The following is a 9592-nucleotide window of genomic DNA, read 5'->3' as shown; positions in this document are numbered from 1 at the left end:
GCCCCACTAGTTTTTTTTAAATTATTTTTTAGTAGAGACGGGGTTTCACTGTGTTAGCCAGGATGGTCTCGATCTCCTGACCTCGTGATCTGCCCGTCTTGGCCTCCCAAAGTGCTGGGATTACAGGCTTGAGCCACCGCACCCGGCCTTTGTTTTTTTTTTTTAATTGGAGATGGAGTCTCACTTTGTTACCCAGGCTGGAGTGCAGTGGCACGATCACAGTTCACTGCAACCTCTGTCTCCCAGGCTCAAACAATTCTCCCTCTTGCTGGTATTGTGGGTGTCCACCACTGCACCTGGCCCACAGCAATCCAACAGTCTTGCTCTCTTGCCTGGGCTGGAGTGCAGTGCTGCAGTCTCAGTTCACTGCAACTTCCTCCTCCCAGGTTCAAGTGATTCTCCTGCCTCAGCCTTCTGAGTAGCTGGGATTACAGGTGTCCGCCACCACGCCTGGCTAATTTTCACCAGTTGGGGGGGGTGTTCACCATGTTGGCCAGGCTGGTCTTGAGCTCCTGACTTCAGGTGATCCGCCCACTTTGGCCCGTGCTGGGATTATAGGCGTGAGCAGCCAAAGCTGGCCCACAGCATTCCTTTTATTGAACTGGAGCTAGTACTGGTGGGGCAGGGATAATGTGTAGACAGTGGGCCCAGAGCTGCACTGGAGGACTGTTGGCAACTGTATTTATATGTATGTTTACTTACATTAAATTAAGGGGTGAGTTACCAGGACTTTCTGCGATAGGGGTGGTAACCTCTGGGTCACTGCGTGGACTTTGTAAACTGTCAAGGCACTGGGGGGACGGCTTACACCAGTGAGCAGTGAGGGCCCCCAGGGATCGCCTTCCTTCTGGCGGTTTTGCTTCATTCTGTCTGGACCAGGAAGGCCGTCCTGCAGGTCTCCCGTCTCCCTGCTGCAGCGTGCTGATGGGACCAGGGGGTCCCTGGTGGTCCCCGGCTGGAGCCTGGCTGGCTTGGGACAGGGCGTGTGGTGGCTGCCTCCAGTGGGTCCCCAGGAGCCCCAGCATGGTGGGCATCTCCTCGCAGTCACCGCTGCAGAGAGATAGCCAAAGCACTGACCCAATGCAGGGCCCAGCACACGCTTCCCAGAGCCCCCTCTGGGCCCCCGTCCTGGGTGAAGGGTTGTTTCTGGGGAGTTGACAGCAAGCATGGCCCTGACTGTCCATGAGATGACTGGCCCCGCGAGGCTGCCAGGAGGGGAAGTGCAGGCATCAGGGTTGCCTGTCCCCGCGACTCCATGCTGCCTGCGTCTCAGCTCCTGGGCCGCCATCTGGAGGAAACTGGTGGGAGCTCAGGGGGGCTCAGGCTAGGGGGACACGGTGGAGGACTGAGAGCTCAGAGATGTGCTGTTGGGCCACGGTAGTGCCCCAGGGACACTGCTCCACACGCTGAGTGCACAGGACAGTCCCCAGGCGTCAGCTGTGCCAAGGTGGAGAAACGTGTGGGACATGCCCCAGAGGACACAGCAGGGCCCATTGTCCCCAGAGCCTCCAGCACCACAGCTCTGGCAGTGCCCAGTGTCCACGCAGGGCGCCTCTGCTGCCTGAGGCTTTCCAGAGCCCATTCTGGAGATAACCAGATGGGTGGGCCAAAGTGCGGTTCTGCTCCAGGTCCTTTGAGGGTCCACGCTAGCTGGGGGGCCCCACAGGCTCGTCTCTGCCTAGGGACACAGCAAAGGGCCACGGCGCCAGCTCCTGGCATGAGTGCCCTGGAGCTCTGGCAACTGGAGCCTGGTTTGGCATCCGGAAAGGGAGAGTCGCCAGCCACAAGGTGGGGCAGGTTCGGCCTTTGCTCCAAGTGACTCAGGTCTCGGCCTGGATCCAGGAGCACTGACCTGAGGGTGGGGGTCTTTCCCACCACACCGGGGGCTCCCCGTGCCCCAGAATCCATGGCTCTCCCCTGCCTGCAGCAAGGCCAGGCCCAGGGGTCACTCCAGCCCTGGGAGTATCTACAGGAGGAACCCACACGGGGAGGCATCTGGTGCGGTGGGTGGGCACCTCCCTGGCAGCCCTCAAGGTTGCCCTGGCACTTGGGGCGGCTGCACGTTTTCCCAGGGGAGGCAGGCAGTGGGGGGCTGCCCAGCATCCACGAGGCCACCGTCCCACCTCTGTGAGGTTTACCCTCTGCAGGGACCAAAGGAAGGAGGGGCACACACCAGTGTCGTCCCACGGATGCCCCACTCCACCTCCTCAGGCCCAGCCCCTGGGGGCTGCTTCCATTCCGCCAGCACCTTCACGACTCCACAGGCAGCTGCATGAATGGGGGGACTGGCACAGGCAGGGCTGTGGCCCCACATGGGGTGCACCTCAAGTTCCTCACAGGGCAGGGCACCCACAGAGCAGCGGCTGTGTCGTGGAGCTGCTGGGCAGGCTTCACTGGTGGTGGCCTGGCTGGAGTGTCACGGCCCAGGGCACCCCAACCCTGAGAGGACACACCTGGTGGAGAGGCCATTTCGCTGTCAGCAGGGGGTTTAGGCCCTACCACCTGGGACAGCTCATGGTGGCGCCCATGCCCGGGGTGGGGTAGGACTGAACTGCTGCATCCTGAGCCAGATGCACTGCTCCTATTCCCTTAGCCTTGTGTGAGGGTTCCTGGCTCCTGGGAAGCCCTGTGCCTGGAACACTGGTGAGCATTTTAGCACCTCTGAAAAAAGGGTAGGCCCTCGTTTTTCAGTTTTTGGGGTGTACATACTTCCTTCATGGCCAGTTTTATTTATCTGAGATAGTCCCACTCTGTCAGCCAGGCTGGACTGCAGTGGCGCAATCTTGGCTCACTGCAACCTCCATCTCCCAGGTTCAAGCAATTCTCCTGCCTCAGCCTCCCAAGTGGCTGTGATTACAGGCGCCTGGCTAATTTTTGTATTTTTATTAAAGATGGGGTTCCACCACATTGGCCAGGCTGGTCTAGAACTCATGACCTTAAGTGATCTGCCTGCCTCGGCCTCCCAGAGTGCTGGGATTACAGGCATGAGCCACTCAGCCCAGCCCAGCCAATTTTATTTTATTGTCTCTGTCACCGAGGCTGGAGTGCAGTGGTGTGATCTCGGATCACTGCAGCCTCAACTTCCTGGGCTCAAGTGATCCTCTCACCTCAGCCTTCCAAGTAGCTGAGACCCACAGGCTCACGCCTCCATGCCTGGCTAATTTTTTCTTTTTTTTTGAGATGGAATCTCGCTCTGTCTCCCAGGCTGGAGTGCAGTGGCTGGATCTCGGCTCATTGCAGGCTCCGCCTCCTGGATTCACGCCATTCTCCTGCCTCAGCCTCCCGAGTAGCGGGGACTACAGGCGCCCGCCACCACGCCCAGCTAATTTTTTGTATTTTTAGTAGAGACGGGGTTTCACCATGTTAGCCAGGATGGTCTCCATCTCCTGACCTCGTGATCTGCCTGCCTCGGCCTCCCAAAGTGCTGGGATTACAGGCATGAGCCACCGCGCCTGGCCTTCTTTTTAATTTTTTGTAGAGATGGAGCCTCAATATGTTGCAGGCTGGTCTTCAACTCCTGGGCTAAAAGTGATCCTCCCACCTCAGTCTCCTGAGTAGCTGGGACTACAGTTGTGAGCCATCACGCCCAGCTGATTTTTGTATTTTGCGTAGAGACGGGGTCTCACCATGTTGCCCAGGCTGGATATGGCCAATTTCAAGTGCCAACAACTTATTCCATGCAGTAGCCACTATACAGCTTTTCCTTCACCACTCACCGTGGCATGGCCGAGGCTCACTCTGCCTCCCGTGTTTAAGTGATCCCCCGTCTCAGCCTCCTGAGCAGCTGGGATTACAGGCATGTGCCACCAAGCCCAGCTAATTTTTGTATTTTGCATAGAAATGGGGTTTCACCATGTTGTCCAGGCTGGTCTCGAACTGACCTCAAGTGATCTGCCCGCCTTAGCCTCCCAAAGTGCCGGGATTACAGGCGCGAGTCACTGCATCTGGTCCACAATAGTTTAAAAAAAAAAAAAAAAAAAAAGATTGATAGTTTATTTAAGCAAAAATACATACAGTCGTTACTGCCAGACAATATGAGATGTTGAACGTTTGATCCAATTTTCCTTCCTGGATAAGTTTTTCTTTCCGATTCCTGTCAGTTTTGAAAACATAATACCAGAAGAAGAGGGTCCCCATTCCATACAGAGCTCCCAAGAGTGAGTTTTTAGGAGTGGGTCTAAAATTAGGGTAGACATTCGCTAATCTTGCGCAGATCCGCTGAATCAAGGCAGGCTCTTGATGAGCCCTTGGCGGTTAGGGACCTTGTACTGAAGCAGGTGCTCCCGTTTAAGCCGGGCTCTGAATGGCCAATGGCTGGGCTTGTGCCCGCCTATTTGGCTGCGCCGAGGGCCGAGGCCAGGTGCGACGGGGTATACTTGGGGAGCGATATCTCCGTGACCCAGCACACACTTGCCTATAACATTCAGTCATCTTAAGACCATTCTCCGGAGGCAAGAGAATCGCTTGAGGCTGGGAAGTGGAGGTTGCAGTGAGCTGAGATCGTGCCACTGCACTCCAGCCTGGGTGACAGAGTGAGACTCCCTCTCAAAAAAAAAAAAAAAAAAAAAAGGCCAGGCGTGGTGGCTCACACCTATAATCCTAGCACTTGGAAAGGCTGAGGCAGGTGGATTGCCTGAACTCAAGAGCTCAAGACCAGCCTGGGCAACACAGTGAAACCCCGTCTCTACTAAAATACAAAAAATTAGCCGGGTGTGGCGGCATGCTGTATTCCCAGCTACTCCGGGGGCTGAGGAAGGAGAATTGCTAGAAACCGGGAGGCGGAAGTTGCCGTGAGCCGAGATCACGCCACAGCACTCCAGGCTGAGTGACAGAGCGAGACTCCATCTATTTAAAAAAAAAAGAAGGAAAGTTCAGAATTTTTTGGCATGTTGTATCTCTGGCCCGGCAGTTGGAGGAGCATTAAAGGCGGGGTGGCCAAGGGTGGACCCAGGCTGGGGCTCAGCCTGTGCCCTGAGCTGAGGAGCCCCAAAGTCTTGGGGCAAAAGTTGCAGCCAGGCAGGGCCCTGATGTCTTGTCAGAACCTGGCAGTGACTTGTGGGAGCCAGTGCAGGCTAGGGCGCAGCGGGACCACTAGCTGTTAAGCTTTCAGGAGTTTTGCACACCAACTGCTACACACAGCCATTATTTCTAAACCACATACATTTACAGTTAAATTATGCTAATAAAAGGAAATACTGAAAACTCATAGTTTCGTATTTTAGTAAGATCACTATTATCCGTGATCTTAAGATTATTTAAGTATTATAAGCAGGTGTGCGCTGGGTTGCCAATATGTTGTTCCTCAAGTATACTCCGTCGCATCTGGCCACTCTGCCCTCGACCCAGTCCTGAGGAGCTGGGACTACAGGTCTGCGCCACCACCTATGCCTTTTTTTTTGAGTCGGAGTCTTGCTCTGTCACTCAGGCTGGAGTGCAATGGCACGATCTCGGCTCACTGCAACCTCTACCTCCCAGGTTCCAAAGATTATCCTGCCTCAGCCTCCAGAGTAGCTGGGACTACAGGTGTGCGCCACCACACCCAACTAATTTTTTTTGGTATTTTTAGTAGAGACAGGGTGCCATGTTGGCCAGGCTGGTCTCAAACTCCTGACTTCAGACAATGTGCCCGCCTCGACCTCCCAAAGTGCTGGGATTACAGTTGTGAAACACTGCGCCCGACCAAAATTCTGAAGTTTGTAAAGAAAAACTTTCCTGAAGACAAATGGGTATTTTGGGGAAAACAGGTATGTGCGGTAACTGTGTACTTCCCTTGAGAGACTACAGTTCCTTCGTTTACAAATTAGGAATCATAACCCATGCACCCTCCCCGATTCTTCCACTGCATTTTTCTTCCTCAGATGTTTGTAAAGGATCGATCTTCCTAGGCTAGTTCCAGCTCACCTAGCTTGGCAGCTCTGCTCACACAAGCATCTGGCACTTGCAACACGTGTTCCTGCCACTCCTGTGGGAGGCAGCTAGTCAGGTCTGGCCTGGACATTCATCGGGGTGGCTATTGTCTGCAAGCCTCCTGGGCCGGCCCCATGCAGCTCCTGTAGCTGAATGGTAATTCCTCAGCCTCGTAGCACCTGGGTCCTGCTCTAGCTGGCACCTTTCCCGTTTGGCCTGGAGCCTGCTGGGTACAGGGACCGCAACAGACTGGTGTTCCTCACTTCACCTCCCTGAAATTACTTCCTGAGAGGGGGAAGGACACCCTGGTTCCTCGTGCGCCTCAAGACTGTCTCAGACTGAAATGTCCACATCCCGTTTCTTCTACCTGGTCCCTAACTCTGGGGAGGTACTTCCATCTGCGCATCAATGCCTCAGAAGCCTGAAGGCCAAGGTTGCCAGCCCAGGTTATTCTGGTTCTTCTCAACATGCTCACCTGTTGTCTGATGGATTCTTTGCATCTCCCTGGCCCCTGGCCGAGTGAAGACAAACGGGGGCACCAAGGCGAGGGCTGCTCTGGAGGCACCACCTGCTCATTTACAACCAGATCCACTAGGGCGCGCTCTGCAGCAGGAGGGCGGGCGGGCGGCAAATACACCTTCCCGCTTGGAAATCCCAAGTAGCCCCTGGGGGGTAAGGTAGAGTCACCTGGGGACCTCAGTTATGGAGCTGGGCCTGGAGCCTGCACTTTCTGTCCTCACACTGGCCTATCCTGTCACTCACTGCTGGGCTGGGCCCGGCGGATGACCTGGCCTGGCCAGTTCCGCTAAGCGTCCCTTCAAGACCCTCCTGCAAGGCAAGTCTCTGAGCAGGCCCAGCAGGCTCCGCTCCACACCCCGCGCCCACCAGGCGCCCCTGGAAGTCCATGCTGGGGTGTCTGTCTTGCCAGCCAACCTCAGGGAGGTGAAAGGAGCGTGTCTGGAGTAGAAAGGTGAAGCTACACGTTGGCAGCGTCTACTCTGGGGAGCAACATTAGGGGCTCAGCCAATCCCAATCCTCCACAGAGGCTGCTTCTAGTTTTCAGACAAAAAGTTGAGAGTGTGATTTGCTTTATCTTTTGAGACAGGGTCTCACTGTCGCCCAGACGAGTGCAGAGGTGCGATCTCGGCTCACCGCAACCTCTGCCTCACGGGCTCAAGCAATTCTCCTGCCTCGGCCTCCCGAGTAGCTGGGATTACAGGCACCCGCCACCACGCCAGGCTAATTTTTGTAGTTTTAGTAGAGACGGGGTTTCACCATGTTGGCCAGGCTGGTCTCGATCTCCTGACCTCAGGTGATCCGCCCGCCTCGGCCTCCCAAAGTGCTGGGATTACAGGCGTGAGCCACCGCGCCCGCCTTGAGTCTTATTTTTTTTTTTTTTAACCCCAGGAATGAGGAGCAGGCTCAGCGCTTGCTCCGGGTCCTTCGTCTCTAGCCAAAACAGGAGAAATAACTCCAGACACTTCCGCCTTCAGATAACTTCACTTCCGCCGCTGGATACGTCACTTCCGTGGCCTTGAGCCCGCACTTCCGTCGGCCCGTTGGGAATCCGGCCCCCGGGTGGTCCGGAAACGATTCTGGACCCGCCGCCATGTCCAGGGCCCGGAACCCCCTGGGATTGTGGGAAATGTAGTTTTTTTTTGCCTCCGTAAGGGACCAGGCGGAGCTGAGGCACCGCGCGAGGACTGGGACCGTGACTCCTCTAACCGGAAACCGTCGCCTTTCGGGCCCGGCGGGGCCTGAGCCGATGCAGAATCGGGGGCCGCGAGGACGCCAGGGGGCGCTGCGCGTAGGAACCGCCGAGTGGCCGCTGCCGATCGGGGCCGACTCGGGGACGGACCGGAAGTGCCTGAGGGCGGCCGCGGAACAGTCAATTTGAGCCGCGCCGAGGTCGGGCCTGGGAAGGGTCAGCGGGAGACCTGAGGGCCCAGGACGCTGCGGCGGGCGGACCCGGGGTCCCGCCGAGAGGGTCCCGGCGCCAGGCAGCGCGATCCGCGCGGGGGTGAAGCCAGGGAGGGGGCCGGCCTCCACGTTCTGGGACTTTTCTGTGCGTCCGAGCGCGACACCGCCCGCGTGGGGGGCTTGGGAGCCTCGGGGCGCCAGCTGTGTTGGAAGCAAAGTCCTCCTTGTGGGTTGGGGTTGCGGAGGGAGAAGGGAGGCGGGGGTCGCGGCAGGACCAGACGCCCCAGTCCCGGCCCTCCCGTGGCTGCTGAAGGCGCTGCCGCCTGACCTGAACGGGCACCTGTGTTCCAGCTCCCCTGGGACCTGGGCCGCCGCCCACACACCATGCTCCTGGGGCGCCTGACCTCCCAGCTGCTGAGGGCCGTTCCCTGGGCAGGTAGGAAGCCCCGCGAGGGCGGATGGGAGGACACACGCCTGGTCAGGAGTGCGGGTCCCAGCAGCTCCGCCGGGGCAGGGCCCGTGGCCACACACACACTCTTTCCCCTCTGAGCTGCCGAGGCGCACAGAGGGAACCTCAGGGGTTCAGGCCAGGAATGAGGTGCGGGGGATCCTCGCTGGGACGAACGTGCTGCTCCCCAGCCCGACGGGCCTGCGTGGTCTCGCGAGCGGTGACTGTGGCGTCTGGTTTTCTGCAGGCGGCCGCCCGCCCTGGCCCGTCTCTGGAGTGCTGGGCAGCCGGGCCTGCGGGCCCCTTTACAGCACACCGCCGGCCGGCCCAGGTAGGGCGGCCTCCCTCCCTCGCAAGGGGGCCCAGCTGGAGCTGGAGGAGATGCTGGTCCCCAGGAAGATGTGCGTCAGCCCCCTGGAGAGCTGGCTCACGGCCCGCTGCTTCCTGCCCAGACTGGATAGCGGGACCGCAGGCCCCGTGGCTCCACCCCAGTCCCACCACTGTCCGCCCAGCCCGATAGGGGAAGGGGCCGAGCAGGGGGATGAAGGCGTCGGGGATGCGCCTCAAATTCAGTGCAAAAACGTGCTGAAGATCCGCCGGCGGAAGATGAACCGCCACAAGTACCGGAAGCTGGTGAAGAGGACGCGGTTCCTGCGGAGGAAGATCCGGGAAGGACGCCTGAAACGCAAGCAGGTGAGCGGCCGCCTGCTTGTTCCTGGGAGGGCAGAGTGCTGAGAACACGTTTATTTGCCACGAATTAATTGGCGGTCCCTCCCTCTGCCCCTTGCAGATCAAGTTCGAGAAAGACCTGAGGCGCATCTGGCTGAAGGCGGGGCTGAAGGAAGCCCCCGAAGGCTGGCAGACCCCCAACATCTACCTGCGGAGCAAATGAGTCTGGCGCCGCCCTCCCGCCCGTTGCTGCTGCGATCATCTAGTAATAAATGCTCAGAGGACTCGACCCTTCCTGCTGGTCTGGAGCCCCTTTTGCCTAGTGTGAGGTCTCTCGGGATTGAGGCTGGTGCCAGTCCCAGGTGTTGTAGAAGCCCCGGGCGCCAGGGTGGCAGATCGGCCGTCCGTCTGTCTAGCTGGCCCTTGGCCGCCGTCCAGAGGGTGCTGGGCCTGTGGGAGCCCCAGCCTCGCTGTGAGTGAATGTGTGCTGTGTGCAGCCCAGGCTAGGTGCTGTGGGATCACTGTGAAGAGAACCCACAGCCCCTCCCTGAGCGCCACATTCCCTGGGGGAGGCCGACCCGGAGGGCAGAAGTACAGGGGAACAGGACTGGGGTTGAGGGAGCACCCAGAATGCACGGGGTGACTCAG

General features: G+C 58.3%; 1 protein-coding gene across 5 annotated transcripts in view; it reads left to right on the top strand.

The window, feature by feature from the left end:
* The window catches only part of AURKAIP1 (aurora kinase A interacting protein 1), a 15860-nt gene extending 6622 nt beyond the window's left edge, over positions 1–9238 (top strand). Inside the window, exons 1-4 of one of the 5 annotated variants that reach the window (XM_012001987.1) lie at positions 7436–7815; positions 8179–8263; positions 8523–8968; positions 9066–9238. In XM_012001987.1, coding sequence (XP_011857377.1) covers positions 8212–8263; positions 8523–8968; positions 9066–9167 — 600 coding nt within the window. In that variant the 5' untranslated portion in view covers positions 7436–7815; positions 8179–8211 and the 3' untranslated portion in view covers positions 9168–9238. Of the gene's footprint in view, positions 1–7435; positions 7973–8178; positions 8264–8522; positions 8969–9065 lie in introns of those variants that run through there. The other 4 variants (XM_012001990.1, XM_012001986.1, XM_012001989.1 and 1 more) reach the window with 4 other exon arrangements.
* Positions 9239–9592: the final 354 nt, after the last annotated feature.

The sequence above is a fragment of the Mandrillus leucophaeus genome, unplaced genomic scaffold (genome assembly GCF_000951045.1).
Source record: "Mandrillus leucophaeus isolate KB7577 unplaced genomic scaffold, Mleu.le_1.0 Scaffold672, whole genome shotgun sequence".
In the NCBI taxonomy this organism is placed as follows: Eukaryota; Metazoa; Chordata; class Mammalia; order Primates; family Cercopithecidae; genus Mandrillus; species Mandrillus leucophaeus.
The sequence above is the reverse complement of the archived record's forward strand: the minus strand, read 5'-3'. Positions and strand labels throughout refer to the sequence as shown.